General features: G+C 42.8%; 1 protein-coding gene across 2 annotated transcripts in view; it reads left to right on the top strand.

Annotated features, from left to right (window-relative positions):
• Positions 1–20,343, top strand: part of BRINP3 (BMP/retinoic acid inducible neural specific 3) — a 275,919-nt gene extending 255,576 nt beyond the window's left edge. For both annotated transcript variants that reach the window (XM_082225464.1, XM_082225465.1), the window contains exon 8: positions 18,942–20,343. In XM_082225464.1, the coding sequence (XP_082081590.1) occupies positions 18,942–20,058 (1,117 nt within the window). In that variant the 3' untranslated portion in view covers positions 20,059–20,343. The remainder of the gene's footprint in view (positions 1–18,941) is intronic.
• Positions 20,344–23,510: the final 3,167 nt, after the last annotated feature.

Below are 23,510 nucleotides of genomic sequence, written 5' to 3'. Positions count from 1 at the left end.
CCCAAGAGTCATCTAGCCCCACCCCTCCAATGCAAGAATATTTTGCCTAATGTGGGGTTCAAACCCATGACCCTGATATTAAGAGCCTTGGGCTCTTACCAACTGGTGTGGGGTAAAGGGTAGTGTTTTCTCCTTCAGCTTCTAATACAGTGGAATGTCAACTTACGCATGCCTCGTCTCACAGACGTTCCAAGTTGTGTCTGCTGTAAACACCGGGTTCTCCTCGATTCGCGCATGCGCGGAAGCAGCTTCTGCCATCTGTGCGTGCGCAGAAGCACGCTACCACTGAATGCGCATGCGCCAGTGGCGTAGCGTGGGGGTGCAGGGGGTGCCAGCCACACCGGGCGCAACATCTGGGGGGGCGCGCTCACACTTGCAGCTCTCTGCCCCTACCTGGCTCACTCACTGTCTCTCACTGCAGTGCTGGCTGTGCAAATCCGATCCGAGCCGCTGGGTCGCCGCCCACTGTGGAGGGGGTGGGTGCCAGGCGTGCGGTGTGGAGAGAGAGCGAGGGACTATCTGGGGGAGGGACAGTGCAGCAGCCGCCCAGCGCAGCGCTGAGCGCGGGAGAGAACCACACCAGACCAGACCAGGCAGCAGCAAGAAGAAGCCGGCAGCAGCGGCAGGTGAGGGGTTAGGGGGCGCAAATTACTTGCCTTGCCCCGGGTTAGGGGGCGCAAATTATTTGCCTTGCCCCGGGTGCTGACAACCCACGCTACGCTGCTGGCATGCGCACAAGATGCCTCTGCTAGTGTCCTGTTTTGACCAGTGGATGGACCTCCGGAATGGATTACGTCAGTAAGTAGAGTTTCCACTGTATTCTGGAAGAGAAGATGGCTGCCCAAAATCCTAAAGGGATTAAGAGTCCTGTTAGTTAGGAGGTGTGAACACACTGTAACATTTTGCTGCAGGGATCACTTGTAATGTGTTAAGTATCAAAACTTTACTTTTATCCACCCTCAGATTTAGAAGGACTATTCAGTGTATCATACAGAATTAAATACCTGTGCATTTCACAACCACAGAAAGTAACACAAATAACATCAGCTTGAAGAATGGGGGGACATAATTCTGGCATCCGTGACTTTGTAGTTAAAAAATACAATGAGGAAAGAACTGATGATTTTCTAAATTTAAGATGAAAGATTGCCATCTGTTTGAGCTTGGATTGCTCTCATTGGCATATTGTCTTCAAAAAGCAGCTACACTTTTTTTTTTAGATAATTCCTAGAGTGATTGTTAAAGTGGAATATATGATGGAACCAAATAGCTGGCAAAGCTACATAGACTGCAGTTACCTGGGGAGGGTACCTGATTGTGTTCAATGGGGCCTTTCTTCTGAATAAATATGTATAGGATTGTTCTGTTGATGTAGTGGCTTAACACAGAAGGAGATAGACAGTTCTGGATGTGCTGTATCTAGGAATAACTAGAAACTGGGTTTGAATCCGTCCCATATATACTTCATGCTTTTGAAAGCAGGGCCTGCAACAAAATATTGTCTTGTGGATTGCACCTCTTGACACTTTCAGTCACTCAACTCCATTCCTCTTCCTGTTCCGCTGCCCCGAGTGTTGTCAACAATCAGCCACTTTCCCACAACCATTCAGTATGTTAGTTTACCCTCTTGCAAATGGGTGGTTCCATTTTGACTGCCTACCAAATGGCACTCTCAGCCTCAACAGAGGCAACTATTATTGTTATTTTTGTTATTGTTATTATTAGGGAAGCTTTTAATGTCTGATGCATTACTGTATATTAATATTTTGTTGGAAGCTGCCCAGAGTGGCTGGGGAAGCCCAGTATAAATAATAGATGATGATGATGATGATTTCATTTTGCAGTAATAGATTTTGTCAATGGCCTTGACGGTTTCAGATATCAGCTGGCACAGAAATGTGTTAAAGGAATTTTCAAGGAAAGGAAGAAAGAAAATACAGTGGCAACCTTGGTTCCCAAACAGCTTAGTTGTATAACAAATCAGTTCCCAAAAGCTGCAAACCCGGAAGTAAGTGTTCCTGTTTGCAAACATTATTGGGAAACCAAACGCCTGACGCAGCTTCCACTTGAGTGCAAGAAGCTCCTGCAGCCAATCGGAAGCCGCGCCTTGGTTTTTGAATGCTTTCGAGAGTTGAATGGCCTCCTGGAATTGATTAGGTTCGAGAACCAAGGTTCCACTGTATAACAAATGCACAGTTTTGTTCTGGTTGACACAGTAAGCCAGTTTGGGGGGAGGAAGGTGGAGGAAACGCCTTTCCTAACTTTGTATGTTAGGAAGAAGAAAACATTATCCAGGCATAGTGAAAAAGAAATCTGCAAAAACCCTCTACATCCTAGGTTTGAAATATGCCTAATTGCTTCTTGTACTTAATGATATGATTAACCTCAGACATAAAAACAGATTCTCTGCCTGCAGAAGGCAAAGGGTTTCTTTTTCCCCTTCTTGTTTTAAATCTCTGGTGAATAGAGATTAGTCTATGGAGGGGAGGAGTGAAGTAAAATAAAGAATCTCTCTACAAGAAACTCCTGTGAATCTTGGCTAGGCGGTGGGGGGGGGGGAGGATGATTTCATATCCAGCCTCTTTTTATTTTTTGTTTTGCTGAATAGCTCAGTTGTTTGAATAGAGAGGCCTACACTGCAGTTCACATAAATCTCCAGAAATGTGTTAAGCACCTCAAGCAAGATGATGCACAAAGTCGAGTATTTTCTCTTGCATGGAATGATACCCTGTTCTGGCTAAAAATATATGGATTGTTGCAGGAGACCAAAAGAGCACTGCAGGTGCCTCCAGGAAAATGTCCCTCCCATGATCAGAAGAGCAGATCTCAATGTCTCATTTCACACTTGGTGAAGTGTTGTGTCTCAGTGCTAAATGGGTGGGGATGAACTAATCTGTCAGTTTTGCATTTCTCCAGTTTAGTTCCCCATGTTTCCACACCAATTTGTGTATTCTTATTTCAAAATGGGAATTTCATCTAATATAAACATATTTGCACAAAATTTTGCATAAAGTACATATATCTACAAGGTCTTTTCCCCTGACGCAATTGACTTTTTGTACGTTATTTTCACTGAAACGTGCAATTTTATGCATTCTTTACCCTGGTATACACGTCGCTTGACTGGAGAACTGCCTTGCCAAATTCGGAGAAGTGCGAACTTTGAACAAAGGTTGTGTTCTGGTTCCCACACTGCTTTGGAAAATGAGAATTAGAAGAAGAAGAAGAGGAGTTTGGATTTGATATCCCGCCTTTCACTCCCCTTCAGGAGTCTCAAAGCAGCTAACATTCTCCTTTCCCTTCCTCCCCCACAACAAACACTCTGTGAGGTGAGTGGGGCTGAGAGACTTCGAAGAAGTGTGACTGGCCCAAGGTCACCCTTCTCGGTAGTGGCACCCGCCCTGTGGAATGCCCTCCCACCAGATGTCAAAGAGAAAAATAACTACCAAACTTTTAGAAGACATCTAAAGTCAGCCCTGTTTAGGGAAGCTTTTAATGTTTAATAGGTTATTGTATTTTAGTGTTTTGTTGGAAGCCGCCCAGAGTGGCTGGGGAAACCCAGCCAGAAGGGTGGGGTATAAATAATTTATTATTATTATTATTATTATTATTATTATTATTATTATTATTATTATTCCTCAGCAAACCAAACACCCAACTGCATCTTCCACCAGCTGTGGATTTTCCACTCCTACCAAGCCAAAATACATTATTTGTCATTGCACATTCTTATCCGCAATTCTCCCAACTTCCTTGTGGTATTGATTTGCCATGTAGTTATTTGGATAGCGAGACTTCTGGCAAGGACTTAGTCTTTCTGCATTGATTAGGATGTGATAAGCACTGCAGCCATTCCTGGACAGGGAGAGCCTGGCAATAGTGAAAATATGCACTGGTAACTTCATAATTGGATCTGAGTATGCAACACACTCTATGCAAGGCAGTCTTCGAAGTTGGTTCAGAATCTACAACCAGTGCAGAATGCTGAGACTAGACTACTATCAGGGTTTGGCCTATCCCAAGCACATGACATCACTTCTGAGGGAACTGTGCCAACAACCCGGATGTTACCAGTCCCATTTCAATGTTTTGGTACTTGTATACAATGACCTGAACAACTTGGGACCTGGTTACCTGCTAGAATGCCAGCTTCCCCATTGACCAGCTTGTATATAACGATCGGCTAGGGAGGCTTTCATAGCAGCCTTGTCATTTACAGAGATTCATTTGATGGTGACACAGGGGAAAGTCTTTTCTGTGATATCAACCACACATTGTTTTTTCAGATCTGTACGTAGGGGATTTTTCCAGCGGTTCACTGCTGGAGCTTTTGATCTACTTTGCAAAAGTCCTGCAGCGTTCCTATGGCAAGGGATCATTAATCATGCACAGTTATGTGTAGCAAGTTATTCTATTGATCGATGAAGCCAAATATACATCAGCTAGACATGAGTCATCACGATTCAGCGTGCATCCCAAGGGCGATTTTCTAGAGTTCAGTCGGAACGCTCAGAAAGTGCTCCTTAGTCACCACTTTCCCCTTCTTTATCAATCTCCCTTTCATAAAGTAATAATAATAAATAATAAATCATATTTAGGGAAGGGCGGGAAGTAACAAGCAGTGGAGGTTTCCCTCAGTAACAAATGATGTAACAGAATGTCGTTTTTGGCCAGGGATCTTAGGACCTGACAGCAAAGGAAGTTTTGTGGGGTTTTTTTACTTGGGAAAGGGAGGTTCCTTGCAGTGAAAGAGGCAGAGTGCTTGAAGAGTGTTGTACACCCAACATGGACTGAGGCTGCCATATTGAAGGGGAGAACTTCTGTTTTGAGCTTCCCACCTCAGTTTGAATACATTCCCCTCCCTGGTTTTGTAGTGTCTTTTGTGGATTTCAAACTTTTTTGTTCCAGGTAACTTTGTACACGGGATGCGCTGTGGGTTAAATCACAGAGCCTAGGGCTTGCCGATCAGAAGGTCGGCGGTTCAAACCCCTGAGACGGGGTGAGCTCCCGTCGCTCAGTCCCTGCTCCTGCCAACCTAGCAGTTCAAAAGCACATCAAAGTGCAAGTAGATAAATAGGTAGCACTCTGGTGGGAAGGTAAACAGCATTTCCATGTGCTGCTCTGGTTTGCCAGAAGCAGCTTAGTCATGCTGGCCACATGACCCAGAAGTTGTACGCCGGCTCCCTCAGCCAATAAAGCGAGATGAGCGTCGCAAACCCAGAGTCAGTCACGACTGGGCCTAATGGTCAGGGGTCCCTTTACCTTTACCTTAACTTTGTACACACCAAAGTTTCTCCTAAAGAACATCTCCATCATCCGCCATAAAACCCTGGTGTGATTTGAATGTTTTTGGAAGATGTGGCAGTTTGCCTGCTGGGTTCATGAGGTCCATAGGTTGTGTGCGTCACTGCACATTGAGTGCATTCGACATCATGCTCCAAATGCCTTTACATTGCAGGTTTACATTACAATGCCTTTACATTACAAGGTTGGTAGCAGTGGGCAAGATACCTTCCATGGAATCTTCTATGGATCTCATACAGGAACTTCTGGTGACATTGTTTGAGAAACGACTCTCCCATAATAACTGCGGGTGACAACGTCATGGAGAAAATATCCTATTTTCAACCATCCCCGCCTCTAATTATTTTTCTGATGTGTGAATTTTCAGAAGTGTCCTAGATAGGGTTGTGCTAAACCTTTCAACACATCTCTTATTTAGCATTGAGGATGGGGGTAGGAAGAAATGTCCCAAAGATTGGGCTAGCAAAATTCTTCAATTATTATTTTTTAAATGCGGTTAGCATACTTTTGTGCTATATGGGTTGACCAAGGATTCCCCCACCCTTTTCAACAGTTGAAACACACACAGAGAGAGCTGCTAATGACAGGCAACACTCTCTACAGGATGTGTAGCAAATATGGTGCTCTTCAGATGGTATGGACTGCAGCATCCATCACCTCTGTCCATGGACCTTGCTGGGTGGGGCTGATAGGAATTGTAGTCCACAGCGTATGGAGAGAGCACCATGTTGGCTACAAGTCACCCTTTATGGCTGTGTTGCCAGAAGACTGTCCCTAGAAGTGCACTTAGATGCCCATAAGGAGATTGTTCACACAGGTCTTCTCCACTTATTTTGATAAAAGGAATGGCTCTGCTATCTCACCCTCATGCTTTCTAGAACATATAAATACATATCAGTTGGAATGCCTGCAGGTCTCTGAATTTGTTGCTCTAGTTTTTAACTAATTTGCACTCGAGTAGAGCAGAAATCCTGGCCATTGTAAATGCAAAGGCAACATTGATCAGATATTTGTGTTGGACGGAAAGATAGATCACAGCAGGCTTGTGGGAGGGCTCATTGTGTGCAAACTACCATTTCCTTTGACTAGTCATCTTTTATTTCCATCCCCCCCCGCCCCCGTATTTGATCAGAATAGTGAAAAGAAGAAAATGTATACTTCCCTGTGTCTTTGAATGCCCCCCTCTCTGTCTTTCCTATTATATGCAAGGCTTTATGGTGCTTTTTTATCTTAATGATATACTATCCCTTTCTTTTCATTCAGTGTAGATGTCCACTGCAGAGGGAAAAAAATCCATTTCATTCCTGTGCAGATATTATATTTAGAGGCAACATTACATACACATTGTTACATTGTCATCTGAATCTGAAAAGAAAATGAAAGAGTACAAGGGAAGATGAAATTCTCAGCAAGTCAACTCTTCAGTTATAATTTGCAATGTGCCCATGGTTTAAGTCAACACCGTATATAAATTGTCTTTAAAAGGTCGTGGAATTAACCATGCAGCAATTTCTGATTGTTGCAGACTGAAGCCAGAGGTTGTGGCAAGCTGATTGCCACTGCTGAAAACTTTGATGCTTTGTCTACCTGCCATCTTTTCTCTGTAACAGCTACAAAATTATGTATTGTGCCTTTCCCTGCCCCTGCTTCCCTATGTGGGGGAAGGAAAACACATAAGATGATGATTTTCACACCACAGGCCTCAGTCAGCTGACCAGGTGTGATGGCATTGAGTATTCATGAACATTTCAACAGTTCGTCAGAATGTTTGTAGTCCAACTTTTCTGAGGAGGAGAAAATTGTCAGTATGACTGAAATTAAAATCTTACATAAACTCTCTTGACAGGGGTAGCTTTGTGTGGGGCATTCTGTGGAGTGGAAAGAAGCCTTGAGGAAGTAGAAAAGCTAAGTGGTCTGTGACAGAGATGAAGGATAGCTGAAGGGAGGGTGAAGATTGAAACCCGCAATGGGAATCAAGGCAATTTCTTGGTTGCAGACTTTTATTAGAGTTTTGTAGTTGCAACTCTAGCAGCTGCTCTAGAAGCCTTGCAAGGCATGAACAGATTTCTTCAGCTCATCCAAACATGCAGCGTTTCAGAAGCATCGGCATTTCTTTAAATTTGTCATAAAAATCAATTCTAGCTCTCCAACGTTAAGGTTGACTTGTGGAAAATGTTAGGCTAGAGATAGAACTGGTCTTGCCAATGTAGCCAATGTAGCCAATGTAGCCAATGGAGAAAGATTTGGCAGCAGAGAAAATGTGATGACTCCTCAAAGCAAGAGAGTATGTGCAGCCATCAACACTTGCCTGATTTATTATCTACCAGCAAAGCTTCTCAGCTTCTCAGCAATCCTAGCAGCCCAACATGCTAACTGCTGGGCATTGGAGAGGAGAGATTACAGCCTTGCAGGGAAATATCATAGACAGGAATTGGCAGGAAAGATCCCAAATGAAATCTTTTGTGCAACTTTAAATGTTCATTAAACAGAAATGCTCTTCACCAAAGAGAGGGTAAGCAGGACATCAAAAGCAGCTGGATAAATTGGATTTCTGATTGGCAAGCTAATGGGCACGAGATTTGTGCCTGAGAACATAACCTTTATGCAGGGATTCATTGCTATTCAATGAAATTCACTCTGCCCAGCAGGAAATCCTCAACAGGGCAAGAGGAGTATTGAAGCTCGGGGATTGTAGTTTTAGCTAGTGGCTCTTCAATAATAGACTGCAATTATCCACCTCCAGTCCACATCATTGCCTTCCTAACCTTTCTTCCAGTTGGGCGTCCTTATCACAGCCACCCTGCCAATGAGTGAATTGCAGAAAATCCCCAGTAAATTGGAGCTGAGTTTTTATATATATAAAAAAACAACAGCTAAGTCCTCTGGCACCTTAAAGGCTAGCCTATTTATTGGGGCCTCAGTGGACTGTAGCCTACCATTCTCAGATGGTAATGTAGTCTGCATGTTGCATTCAACTGATTCGCCTTGCATTTACCAGGCCACTTCTGCAAACTTAAAAAAAAAAATCTCCCTAATTCAAGTGCCAACACAGGAGAGTTCTATATACATGGTTTGAGCCAGTGCTCTTTTTCTAGAAAAAGAGGTTTCTGGAACTCAGCATTAACACCTCCTTTTTTCTCTTATAATGGCAATGGCGCCCACCTGAGAGGTGCCAGAACTGAGTTCCAGCAAGTTCTGGCTGGAAAAAAAGCCCTGGTTTTAGAATACAGTGGTACCTCAGGTTAAGAACTAAATTTGTTCTGCAGATCCGTTCTTAACCTGAAACTGTTCTTAACCTGAGGTACCACTTTAGCTAATGGGGCCTCCCACTGCCGCCATGCCACCGCCGCACAATTTCTGTTCTCATCCTGAAGCAAAGTTCTTATTTCTGGATTGGCGGAGTCTGTAACCTGAAGCGTATGTAACCTGCAGCGTATGTAACCCGAGGTACCACTGTACAAGCATAATAAAACATTAAACATTACAAAAACTTCCCTATACAGGCTGCCTTCAGATGGGCGTTGGAGTTCAAGAATATCTGGAGAGACACAGTTTAACAGTCCCTGATTTAAAATACAGTAGTACCTTGGTTTAAGAACAGCTTAGTTTATGAACAACTTGGATTAAGAATGCTGCAAACCCTGAAGTAGGTACTATTTCTGGGTTAGCGGAGTCTGTAACCTGAAGCGTCTGTAACCCGAGGTATCACTGTACCATAACCAGCTTATGTATTTTTTTAACCATTTTGGGGAAGGGCCAAAGCTCATTGGTACAGTATTTGCTCTGTAAGCAGAAAATCCCAGGTTCAGTCCCCATCATCTCCAAGCTGGGCTGGGAGAGACCCTTGTCTGAAATTCTGGAGAGCCACCACTAGTCACTGTACACATTACTGAGTCAGGTGCACCAATGGCCTGACTTAGCACAATGCAGCACCCTCTCTTCCTAAAGTGCCACAAGACACAAATGCAATGTCCAGTACATAGATTCAGCTCTGAGCTGTTGTGAGGTGGTTCACCCAGGCATACTTATCACTCCTTGACCGCAGGAGCAAGTGGATGAGACCATCAATAGAACTGTCATCTCCCCCGATGTCAACATGAACATAATGCATTTCATCCAGCAGAGCTTTACTGCTACTGAAGGCAAATGAGCATAATGTCCCCAAACCCAATACGTTCAGGACTGGCCCTGTCCATAAGAAATCCAGTTGCAGTAGACTTATCTTAAACTTACAGCAACTTACAATAAGACTAAACCTTAACACTATATACAGAATACCACACCAGAAGGAAAAGAGATAGAAAGAGAAAGTGAGAAACTCAGGCTCCTTCTGGCCCTACTATTATAGTCAGGATGACCTTGACAGAAAGAGATGAGAACCAGATTAACCCAGCTGTACTCAGCTTCTCTGATGGAATAACCCAAACATCATAAACCTTTTCCTTGTTTCTTTCCCACAGAGAAGCTTCCAGAACCCTCTTGAATTAATTAGAATATGAAAGATCTCTACACATCAGATCAATACTTTCTGTACTAAGAAATGCAAACTGACACATCCCTCACCATTGGCTATGCAGGTTGGAACTCATGGAAGTTGTTGTTGTTGTTTAGTCATTTAGTCGTATCCGACTCTTCGTGACCCCATGGACCAGAGCACGCCAGGCACTCCTGTCTTCCACTGCCTCCCGCAGTTTGGCCAGACTCATGTTTGTAGCTTCGAGAACACTGTCCAACCATCTCATCCTCTGTCGTCCCCTTCTTCTTGTGCCCTCCATCTTTCCCAACATCAGGGTCTTTTCCAGGGAGTCTTCTCATGAGGTGGCCAAAGTCTTGGAGCCTTAGCTTCAGGATCTGTCCTTCCAGTGAGCACTCAGGGCTGATTTCCTTAAGAATGGATACGTTTGATATTCTTGCAGTCCATGGGACTCTCAAGAGTCTCCTCCAGCTGGATGTACCAGTGGGCCAATTTTGTATAAAACCGCTTCAACTACCCTAATGTACAGTGGTGCCTCGCAAGACGAAATTAATTCGTTCTGCGAGTTTTTTCGTCTAGCGAATTTTTCGTCTTGCGAAGCACGGTGTCGGAAAAGTTTTGGAAAAGCTTCAAAGATCACCAAAAACCTCAAAAAAGGCTACCACACCGCGTTCTATGAGTTGCTCCTCGAAGTCAAGTCACAACTTATTAACGGTGTTAAGAAAAAGGAAACAAACTTGCAAGACGTTTTCATCTTGCAAAGCAAGCCCATAGGGAAATTCGTCTTGCGAAGCAGCTCAAAAACCGCAAAACCCTTTCGTCTAGCGAGTTTTTCGTCTTGCGAGGCATTCGTCTTGCGGGGCACCACTGTATCATGAACCAAGAGGAGCCTCGTGGACTTCTTTTTTTTAAAAAAAAAGAATATTTGTAGGTGTGATCCTGAATTAACTTGCATGGATGAGAGCTGGACGTGTTGGCGGGCTGGATTCCACAGCCTGTTATCTCTGTAGCCGAGGGTGCCTTATTTCAGAGATGCTGCAAACACAAATAATAAATCATAAGCGTAGTTTTCCTCTAAAAGTCAAAGATGCAAAAAGATCATCTTCCGTGCTGATTTTTTCCCAAGGTACCGCAGTTTGTCATCTAAAGTACTCAAGAACCATTAAAAACAACTTTGTTGAGGCTCATACAAATGTTAGGAAGGATTTCAGCCCGCAACATAACACATAAGTATATGCCACAGCAGGCTCGAGAATGCAGTCACCATATTTTCACTTGTCACAGCAACATATCCTTTAATGGAATCCTTTTTTTCAAAGCAGCAAATGTTGACTTCTCCAATCCATTACCCCATTATTAATGGTAGCTTTTAAGAAAGCGCTATGAAAAGCAGATACATTCAATTAATCCTTTCAAGGGTTGCTTCCCACTAAGGAGAAATTTAAAGGGTGCCTGAGTGCGCTGCCTTTTTGAAGATTACACATCCCTGTCAATAAATTGCACTAAGTAAAAGTAAAATCTTATTAACACTGCTTTGCGGGACGAGTTAAGACTTAGTCCCTGTAGTATTCGTCAACATAAACAACTGATAATAAACAGAAAACATCTTTCTGAGGGGTTGGGGCCATGGAATCTAGGAATTGTTATTTTGAAAAAATGCTGTCAAATGTCATCTATTCCTTTTCCAACAACAAAAGCTGCCCTTGTTAACACTGGAGTCATCAATACATTAAAAGGTTAAGTGCCCTTTCTAAGACAACATCATTCCTATTTCACCTTTCTCCCTATTGACAATGCATGGGGAACCTCTATGCATTTAACTCACATGCAGTTCCAGTTTGGCCCCCGAGGCCATTTTCCCCAAGCCTCACCCACACCTGACATCATAGGATATTAGGTGTGGGAGAGGTATAGTTGCAGCTGTAAATGAACCATTAGCAACATTACAGAACGCTCCCATTTTTCCCTCTGGAAACAGGCCTTCCTTCCTTCCTTCCTTTCTTTCTTTCATAATATTTTTTATTAATTCTTCATTACAATAACCCAATAAAAGCCACATTATCACAATACCAAACTACAATACAATTAAAAAAAGCCAATTATTCAAATACCAAATTAAACAATTTTGGGTGACTTCCCGTGTGCTGGATTTCAGGGTACAAAGTTCTTGTTTCTTTCTGCTTCCATAACCTTGATGAGTTCAATTACAACAGTTCTGGTCTTGATCCTTTATTTAACAGCCACTGATTTCATGACTTTCATTCGTAATAGCATATTTTATCAATTTTAATTCTGCAAGAGGAGTTTATGTCCTGTAAATTTCTGTGTGAGATGTATATTTTCCATTTGTTTCTTCATTCTTCCTGTTGTAATCCAACAGTACAGCATCTCTTCTTCCACTTTTTCACGCTCTCTTTTCTCTGCTCTCAAAGTCTGTATGTTTCACTGCGTCACACGCCATCTTGTTTGTCAAAGTCTAACAAGAGGTCTGGCGTCGCCTTGCTTTCAGCCCTTGTTATAATTCACATATAATACAAGTCCTACCTAGACTATTTCCACTCAGGAACTCTCGAGGACAGCCAATCCGTGCTGCAAATGGGCTTCCTTTTAGCACTGAGTTCAAATTCTGCATGGAATGCAAGTTTGCCTATGGAATCACCTGCAGTAAAACTCCAGTCCGAGTTCTCAAGTAAAAGTTTATCCTTACCACAATCAGGGCTTGCTTTTCACACCGAATTCACTGGAAGTGGTTTAGAATTCTTCTTTTGCAACCACAGCTGAGAATTGCAAATGGAGTATTTCCCTTTAACTGTCTGTGCCACTGCAAAAATTATATTCCATCATTCGGAATCCAAACATCCTGGGGTAGATTTGGGTAGGTCTCATTTTGTAAGCCTCTTTGCTAATAGTAGAACATCTTGCATCCTGCTGAAAATACGCTGTGGGAGCCTTATGGCCCCAGAGTATATAAGTAAGCACACATACAATTCTGGAAGGTGCATTTCCCCCCTTGCTGTGTATTGATGTATGTCATTTCACGGTGCATTTTAACGAAAGAGCATTTGCATCTAAAACATACAAGTGGAGAAATTTGATATTAAATGCCACGTTCCCCCCAGAGTAAGAAGTTATGAACTTTCTAGGAGGTTTGCAAATTGTATGTGACTTTGTTCAATCAATAAGCAACCAGGAGGGCAAATCTGTTGTTAAGAAGATAAGAGTACACCATGATAGCTTCACAAACAGCTGCTCCTTATCTGTCTGATATAGTACTTAAGTTTGATGAGCTTAATTAAAAATAATGAAAACTACCTTTTTAAAGGTTAAATTGTCTCCTCTCTCTTTTTTCCTTTTTGCTCTGACATCTTGGAGAAGTATAAGGCATTATCACTCTGCCAGACCTTAGATAACCGGCAGAAGATCAGTGCAAGATAATAATGTGAAGGTCACAGGCTAATTAAGGCAGGTGTTTTGCTATGGTCTGGGAGAGTCCAAGGTCTTCAAGTGTGCAGATCAGGGGCATTTTCCACTGAGTATAGGTAGAATTCATTAGCAAGAAAGGTTATTCCATTAGCCAGTAAGACTGCCTTCCATCTAAAGAATTTAACTTGCATTTTCATAAACGAATCAACAAAATTACAATTACATTTCTATATTGCCGATTTAATCAAGAAAAGACATTTTTACTGTTTTCTTTCTCATTCCCTGCTACAGTAATAATCAGAGAATTGTCGAGTTGGAAGGGACCCCGAGGGTCATCTAATTCAGCCCCCAGCGATGCAAGAATCTTTTGCCCAACTTGAACAGGGCTTTGAACTCACAACCCTGAGATTAACACATTAATGTATCCTAGACTCTCAAACCCACATTCTTTAGTTCATCATTCCACAAACCCCACAAATGGATCTGCCGGGTTTGGACCGACCCAACAGAGGTAGCACAACTCTATAGAAACCATGCTTTGTAAACAAAGACTTCTACCCACCCACCCATTCCATTCCATTTTTTATTTGATTGATTGACCTTTCCCTTCTCTTTATTAACCATGGATTTGTGTTACATTTTGCCGCAAACAGGTTGTCTTGTTTCTGCCTCCCCTGGGCGGTAGGACTACTCAGTTATGCCATTTGTATAAATGTACTTACTAGCAGTGCCACCACCTCTATGATTTAAGAGCTTATCTGAACACGTGAAAAGTGTTTTATTTGTTATTTAAATTTATATAACACACTTCATCAAAAGACCACAGAGTGGTTTATAAAACAGAACATAAAAGTCAATGAATAACATAATATCTTAAAATAGTTATATAAATTCAATTGTAATAATAAATGCGTAAGAAAATATGGTTCACACAACAGCAAAAGCATTAAAAAGGGAGGGGGAATCAGCAGCAGTAGGGTATCTGAAATACAGTGCATAAATACAGAATCTTCATTTTTTTCAAAGGTAGCTCTTGATCCCAACCCCATAGAAAATGAAAGTATTTTAAAGGGGGGAAAGATGGTGTCTGCTCTTCTCCTAGCAGTTAAGTAGTGGGTGTGATCCTTCAGGGAAAGGTCTGTTACTCAACTCCAGATTTCTAATTTGAGATATTTAGTAAATGATTCAAGAGCAGTACAAAGGAGAGAAATATTAGGTAGTGTTGAAATAAAAGTCCCTATTGTCTAAATAATCCTTACATTTAATAGAGACCGCCGCATTATTTTCAGTAACAGGCGAGTGTAGCATTCCATGGTTTCTGATCTGCTAGGAACCAGGCAAAGTTTCCCCAGGCCAATGAAGATGGCGCCAAAAGACACATACAAAGCTATTTCTATTAGATTTGTAGGAAGAGACATGCATTGGAGAGAAGCAAGCAACCAATTGGATAGGGGCCTGGACCTTTCAGATTCTAAACATACCCACATCAATGGTGATGGTTAACACATTGACTTGATACACACATAACATTAAGCCATGGTTTAACAAACTAGGAGATAACGACAGATAACCACAGAAGCAATCAAACAAACCATGGCTTGTTTCTGCAAATTTGTGGTTTGTTTATCAGCTTGTCACGCCTCGTGTCTTTGTAGCAATCTTTGTGATCATGTAGGGTAGGATAAGGGATGCATGGGTTAAACCACAGAGCCTAGGGCTTGCCGATCAGAAGGTCGGCGGTTTGAATCCCCACAACGGGGTGAGCTCCCGTTGCTCGGTCCCTGCTCCTGCCAACCTAGCAGTTCGAAAGCATGTCAAAGTGCAAGTAGATAAATATGTACTGCTCCGGCGGGAAGGTAAACGCCGTTTCCGCGCACTGCTCTGGTTCGCCAGAAGCGGCTTAGTCATGCTGGCCACATGACCCGGAAGCTGTACACCGGCTCCCTCAGCCAATAAAGCGAGATGAGCGCCACAACCCCAGAGTCGGCCACGACTGGACCTAATGGTCAGGGGTCCCTTTACCTTTACCTTTACTAGGGTAGGATAGCCAACCAAACCATGGTTAAGGAAGCGCGATGGGTTCACACATAATGCCACACCATAGTTAAAACAAACCAAGGTTTTTAAACTGAGAACAAACCATAAAGCGATCAAATAATCATGGTTTAATAATGTTATGTGTTAACACATTAGTTATTAGCTATTTAGTTCACAGAGTAGCTTTAAAGGGTTTGCTTGAATAGAATCTCCCTTCTTTTAGTTAAAACTCTTTCATTATACGAGTGTACTGACACAAACCATGGCTGATACAAATTGTGCTTCCTTTATGAACCATGAACTGAAATCAGTGTAGGAGTGGATTTGCAAGCATTGGCTACAAGTTAACCATAATTGGCATAGAAGCACATGTAACATGAAACCATGAATAGGAATGGCAATAGAAGAGAGCAGAAAAACACATTGGAGGAGGTTCTGGGATGGAGTACATAAACCTGCAGGCCCCTCTCAATATTTTGATTCGTCTTAAGAGATTTTCAGGAGTAGAATGGGCTTGAAGAATATTGGCACACTTCTCTTGTCACAGAGGATGAAAATGGAGAGCATATGACAAATGGGATTGCTCAAGGTATCCACATAAACTCACACAGACTGCACAACGAACAAGAGACATGTAAATAAAACATGTGCCGGGACGTTTTTGGTTTTTTTGGTATTTCAGACAGCGCTTTACGTTTTTCTGATGTTTCCTTACCTGATAACTTCCATCTTTTATATGATTTGTCACATGACATAAAAGCCAATTCTGAGAATCTAGTAGAAGTTTAGGAGAGCTCATTACCATGTTCATTGCTTCCAGGGGATGAAGAAAATCTTTTGCAACCCCATTAACTTGGAAAATTGCAGTTTTGTATCTGTAATTTCGCAAGACGAAAAAAAGGACAGTGTATAGTTCTTTCCTGCTATTTGAAATTGAGTGCGACTTGGCAGCATATCGGTCAAAAAGCAATAATGCAACATGTAATGTGGTGTAAAAGGAATATTAGATAATCAGGATAGAAGTGCTAACATTATAACTAAGAAAACGAATGCAATGAACCTCATGCCTCATGTCACATATTTTTATTTACAGTCATACCTCATGTTACATTTGCTTCATGTTACGTTTTTTCAGGTTGCGTCCCGCAGCGACCCAGAAGTACTAGAAAGGGTTACTTCTGGGTTTCGCTGCCCGCGTATGCGCAGAAGCACCAAATCGCACTGTGCACCTGCGCAGATACAGCGCTTCAGGTTGCGGGCTTTTCATGTTGCGAACGGGCCTCTGAAACGGATCCCGTTCACAACCAGAGGTACCACTGTACTAGAAATTACAGAAGAGAAAGAGACATGAGGTTACGGCTCACAGTGACAGCTAACCTGTAACCTCCAATTCTGCCCTAAGTGGCATCTCTGACCTTGGAAGACAACTTTGAGATGTCTCTTTTTGTACCTGTTTTCCCAGGGATACCTTGTACCCGCTGAGTATTCACTGTGCCAATGACACAACGAGTGTTTTTGAAGCTATTGCACAAAGAAACCAATTCTTTCTAATTTATATAAGATACCTGACCTGATTATGACCTAGTTCAGTTAGCCAGGCTGTGGCAGTCTTCAAATAGTGGAGGCCAAGCATAGTGTGACTCCTGCTACCATGTACATAATCACATATGTGATGTGAAACCTCATAAAAATAGCACCCTGATTCTTCCCCCTCCCTCATAAAGGAAAAGGGATATTATGTGCATGGAACTTTATGTGGCCTGGTGGAATGCTTTCAGTGCATAGTAATTTAGATTTATGTAGAATGGAAGTGACAATCATCAATTCATCATACAAAACAAACTGCTATTATTCAAGTAAATACCTGAGCTGGTCTATTTCATCTCAGATGTCGTTTTTAGCTTTCCTATGTTATGTTCTTGTTAACATCTCATTTATGGTACAGAAGAAAAACTACAATTCCCTAATGTCAATTACTGGAGCAGTTCCATGCTGACTTACTCACCTCTTAAATCAACAGTGCATTTGGCCTCTTGAATTTTCTGCACCACAGCATGTTTTGAACAGCAAAAGAGTATGCAGAAACCTTCATCAATATTAAACAGAATCGACACAGCCACTGCCAAAATATGCTCTTCAATCCATGCAGTTCTTCGACTGGGACAAGCATCCTGGAAAACTACAATGAAGATCACTGTTTCTCTCAACCATTGTCATTCCACATGGTCTGTTTTCCTGGAAACTCTCCCTTTCCAATCTAGTCTCCAGATTCCATTGTTAGTTCCCATTGTTATTTAATTTTGGACTTGGAAGGGAGGAAATGAGATGGCAGAAACATAAAGGAGTATCTTCATCTGTTTTGCACATGGAGGGGAAAATGCAAAGACAATGCTCATCTACCCATCAATAGGATCGTTGTGCTACGATTCATTCAGGAAATTATTCCTGGGACTACTACAATAAACAATATGGAAATCTTTCAGTGAACACTATGAAATTCACTACCACAAGATGTCATGATGGCTGCCAATTTGGACAGCTTTCAAGGGGGATTAGACAATTCATGGAGAATAAAGCTATCAAAGGCTGCTAGTAAAGATGGCTATATATTTACCAACAGTGTAAATATGCCCCTGAATACCAATAGTTGGGGAACCCCACCAGGAGAGGGCTCATGTTCTGCTTGTTGGCTTCCTGAAGAATCTGGCTGACCACTGAGCAGAGCTCAGGATGACCCGGACTTCGACTTCTTGAGGGTGCCTGGGGAGGGAAGCACACATATTCCAAGCAACAATTTGTTCCTTAACATGTTACAGGAGTTACAGTTAAGTTTATGTTGCAGCTCCACCCAACGTGTAGATTTGGCTCTTTCAGAGTAATAACACCACCAATGCCCACCATATGGTGGTTTATGTCTTTTTCTTTGTAGAACAAAAGTGTTTAGAATCTTGGTACTGCTTTGGGGGGACAGGGGGCGGGTAGGTGTGGAGGACTCCCTAGTCCTGAATGGGGTAACTGTGCCCCTGAAGGACCAGGTGTGCAGCCTGGGAGTCATTTTGGACTCACAGCTGTCAATGGAGGCACAGGTTAATTCTGTGTGCAGGGCAGCTGTCTACCAGCTCCATCTGGTACGCAGGCTGAGACCCTACCAGCCCGCAGACTGTCTCGCCGGAGTGGTGCATGCTCTGGTTATCTCCTGCTTGGACTACTGCAATGCATTCCACATGGGGCTACCTTTGAGCACAATTCAAAGTGTTGGTGCTGACGTTTAAAGCCCTAAACGGCCTCGGCCCAGTATACCTGAAGGAGCATCTCCACCCCCATTGTTCTGCCTGGACATGGAGGTCCCGCTCCAAGGGCCTTCTGGCAGTTCCCTCACTGCAAGAAGCGAAGTTACAGGGAACCAGGCAGAGGGCCTTCTCGGTAGTGGCGCCCGCCCTGAGGAATCCCCTCCCATCATTCAAGGAAATAAACAACTATCTGACTTTTAGAAGACATCTGAAGGCAGCCCTGTTTAGGGAAGTTTTTAATGTTTGATGTTTTATTGCTTTATTCTTATTATTACTAATATTCTGTTGGGAGCTGTCCAGAGTGGCTGGGGAAACCCAGCGAGATGGGTGGGATATTAATAAATATGTTGTTGTTGTTGTTGTTGTTGTTGTTGTTCCATCTCACTGTGCATTTTGCTTTTTCTGCTTCACAGGTCTTCTACCTACTGGCTGAACCGCATCCAGTCCTTTCTTTACTGCAATGAGAATGGCCTCCTGGGCAGCTTTTCTGAAGAGACTCACTCATGCACATGCCCAAATGACCAGGTCGTCTGCCTTGGCTCCTTGCCCTGCGCTGTGGGAGATGGTTCTGCCTGCTTATCCTGCGCTCCTGACAACCGTACCCGCTGTGGGACCTGTAACACCGGGTATATGCTGAGCCAAGGCCTTTGCAAGCCTGAGGTGGCAGACTCAACGGAGCACTACATTGGGTTTGAGACAGACCTCCAAGATCTGGAGATGAAGTATTTATTGCAGAAAACGGACCGCCGGATTGAGGTCCATGCAATCTTCATCAGCAACGACATGCGTCTCAATAGCTGGTTTGACCCTTCCTGGCGCAAAAGGATGCTCCTTACTCTGAAGAGCAACAAGTACAAATCCAGCCTGGTCCATATGATCTTGGGTCTCTCTCTCCAAATTTGCCTAACAAAGAACAGCACCTTGGAGCCTGTCCTAGCCGTTTACGTCAACCCTTTTGGAGGCAGCCACTCCGAGAGTTGGTTTATGCCTGTCAATGAAAACAGTTTCCCAGACTGGGAGCGGACTAAACTGGACTTACCGCTTCAGTGTTATAACTGGACGCTGACTCTAGGCAACAAGTGGAAGACCTTTTTTGAAACGGTCCACATCTACTTGAGGAGTCGTATTAAGTCGAATGGTCCCAATGGCAATGAGAGCATCTATTATGAACCGCTGGAGTTTATCGATCCCTCCCGGAACCTGGGCTACATGAAAATCAACAACATCCAAGTGTTCGGCTACAGCATGCACTTTGACCCGGAAGCAATCCGGGACCTGATTTTGCAGTTGGACTACCCTTATACTCAGGGATCCCAGGATTCTGCTCTCTTGCAACTTCTAGAGATAAGGGACCGTGTAAATAAACTCTCTCCACCCGGCCAACGTCGTCTAGACCTTTTCTCATGCCTGCTGCGTCATAGACTCAAGCTGTCTACCAGTGAGGTGGTGAGAATTCAATCTGCTTTGCAGGCCTTCAATGCCAAATTGCCAAACACAGTGGATTATGACACAACCAAATTATGTAGTTAACCATAAGTGTGAAGCACAACAGAAAAAATAAAAACCATGACGGAGTTTTTACAGTGCTTTTGTGGAACAGTTTATGTTTGGAAGAGTACATTTAAATTGTCTTTTCAATATCTGTCTTATATCAGTCAATAACGTTGGATGGCAATTTACACCCATGAACTCGCTGACAAATGAATATATTATACCTGCAAATTTTTTTTGGCTTTGTTTTATGAATGAAAATAAATACTGATACCAGTCTAGGAGACATTCTACTTTTTACAATAAATTTCATTTGTAATTTTATATGTTCCGTGGCAATGCTTTTGTGCATTACATCCTCTAGAGGGAACATAAAAGGATACCAATAAAATTTTGTAGCTGAACAGTTATTAAAAAGAAACGCTGTGGGATTCATTATTTTCCCCTCTCAGAAAAAAAAAAATGAATAGCATCCTTGATATTGCATTTCTGACCAGAAAGGGGTGGTGGACAAAATAGAGGTATTTGGTTTTGATACAGAAGCCAGCCAAGACAAAGCTAAAAAGTTATAACATAAAATTATTCTGTAGCACTTGAGTCACCTGACTGTTCCCATTTTATTTAACAGGATTTAGGCACCATTTAATCTAAGTAACCTCTAAGTAGTTTACAAAATATATATACATTAAAACGATAGATAAATTCAGATGTTAAAAACAAGTCAGCCTCAAAAATGGCAAAATAAAATCAGGTACTAATATCAATGGGCAGAGAGTTTCAAAGTGTAGAGGCTGCCACACTAAAGGTCACATTCCTTGCATGTGTAAAAGCAAAATTATGTAGCACTTGTGAAAGTGCCGTTTCTGCAGACAGGAGTGGTCAGGTGGGCATTTATGGGGCAAGGCAATATACGTAATGATGGATTGCTTGCCTAAGAAACTTGAAAAGGGCCTTGTCTTTTTCAGTATGCTCTGCTGAGTTGTACGCATGGCTCAAGTGGCTATATTTTCCATCGTGGGGAAGACTGGAAACTTGTGCTAATCTCACATGGGATACAAGAAGAATGGCAGTAGGGCAATTTTCTCCCAGAATGAAACAGGGTAATCCAGGGCTCTGGTGAACACAAAGAGGCTCTGATATACACCCATAGGCTACCTTTTCCTGGTTTAGCCAGTCAGTTGGAGCCTTTTCCCAAGGTGTAGCCACTGTCACATGGTAACAGCTTCTAGGAGCCACAGGTGAGAGCAGAGTGGGGACCAAGGTGGACAAATTATGCCAGAAGGAGTACAGCATTTCCCCACCAGAGGTGCTACCCTTCCCTTAGTACACCATACACACTGTAGTATGGTTGAGAATACCATGGCTATACCAGAGAAATACATGACTTTTGAGTATTCTCATGGGTCAAAAAAAACCTGTTCGAATTGTACCAGAACATGAGCTCCCATCGGCACTATACATTTAAAGCAGTCTCATACCACTTTAAACAATTGTGAATTCATACCCTCCAACATGTTGAGTCTGTGTTCCCATGTGAGAACACAGAGCCCAAAAGAGGTGCTTTTTTGAGGCTGTGCATTTTCGGGTGCTGCATGAATTCACAGCCCTGAACAAATGTGGGGTTTTTTGGGGGGAGGGGGTGAGCTCTCAGTGCAAAATTGCACAATGTCACAGTGCCCAAAATGGTCACAGTGCTCTTGCAGGGGGAAACAGGATACTTGTGGGATATTGTATATTCTCCCAAATTCTATTGTCCCAAACTCAGAGCTGTTCCACCAGGCCTTTGGCCAAGGCACAGTCTGACCCCCGCCTTTGGTACTCCTCACAGAACTCTAGCCCAATGGTTGCCATTAATTTGATTTTGAATTGATTTTAAAATGAATTAATTTTATAATGCTGTGTTACTTTTATTGTTGTTAGCCGCTCTGAGCCCGGCTTCAGCTGGGGAGGGCAGGATATAAATAATTTATTATTATTATTATTATTATTATTATTATTATTATTATTATTAGACTAACAGTGCTGAGAATAGTTAGGTGCTCCCCTCGCAGAAATACAATTTCCAGAGGGAAGCGGTATTGATCGTTACAATGAATTCTCTCTGAGAAGTGTAACTCTGTGAGTGGATTGGGGATCTCTCAATAACTCTCAGCACCCTTAAAAAACTGCAATCCCCAGATTTTAAACATTCATTCATGCAGTTCCCAGAATTCTTTGGGAGAAGCCATGTCTGCTTAAAGTGGTATTATACTGCTTGAAAAGTACAGTGCATATGGGACCGTTTGGATGTGCAGTCAACAGAGGCACCAAGTTGCCCCCAAGATTGAGGGAGCCAATCATGTGTCGAGCGCATGTGATGTCACACTCGCAATGTCACATCATCTGAAGGAAGCCCAGCACTCTGCCGCCTTCATCCATCCAGAGCAAGTTAGGCAATTGATCGTCATTGTTGGAGATGAAGTCAGTCAAAAACATTACCAGAAAAGTAAGGGAGCAGCCTGGAAATCTTGTTATGCAATGTGCAAAGGCAGCTGGTTGCAAAAGTGAATGCCAGCTTGCAACCCGAAGCTTGTGCTCAGTTTATTCATACAGTTAAATCATTTATGTGCATCTAATATGACTTGAAAGGACACGGATGGCGCTGTGGGTTAAACCACAGAGCCTAGGGCTTGCTGATCAGAAGGTCGGTGGTTCGAATCCCCGTGACGGGGTGAGCTCCTGTTGCTCGGTCCCTGCTCCTGCCAACCTAGCAGTTCGAAAGCACATCAAAGTGCAACTAGATAAATAGGTACTACTCTGGCAGGAAGATAAACGGCATTTCCGTGCTCTGCTCTGGTTTGCCAGAAATGGCTTAGTCATGCTGGCTACATGACCCGGAAGCTGTACGCCAGCTCCCTTGGCCAATAAAGCAAGATGAGTGCCACAACCCAAGTCGGCCACGACTGGACCTAATGGTCAGGTGTCCCTTTACCTTTAATATGACTTGAAGAAGCACTAGACAGAATGCCCATCACATTTTTCCTCGATCACGGATGAACTTTTCCCAGTGGTTTCAATCATGAATCTGTCACTATGCAACTTGGTGTTCATGCTAGTGTTCATGTGGAGAAAATGAGTGGGAAAATATCTAGGGTTCAATAGAATTCTTTCACTTTTCCTCCAAATACCCTCAGAAGATTTGGCTGAGGGGACATCTTTAAAAATGCTTCAGATTTTACAGTCACAACCTCAACAATGTGTGTCCCTCCCTCTCCCCCCACCACTCAGAAGAAATACCGTATTTTTTGCTCTATTAGACTCACTTTTTCCCTCCTAAAAAGTAAGGGGAAATGTGTGTGCGTCTTATGGAGCGAATGCAGGCTGCGCAGCTATCCCAGAAGCCAAAACAGCAAGAGGGATTGCTGCTTTCACTGCGCAGCAATCCCTCTTGCTGTTCTGGCTTCTGAGATTCAGATTTATTTTTTCTTGTTTGCCTCCTCCAAAAACTAGGT

The sequence above is a fragment of the Podarcis vaucheri genome (assembly GCF_965113315.1).
Source record: "Podarcis vaucheri genome assembly, chromosome: 6".
Lineage (NCBI taxonomy): Eukaryota > Metazoa > Chordata > Lepidosauria > Squamata > Lacertidae > Podarcis > Podarcis vaucheri.
The sequence above is the reverse complement of the archived record's forward strand: the minus strand, read 5'-3'. Positions and strand labels throughout refer to the sequence as shown.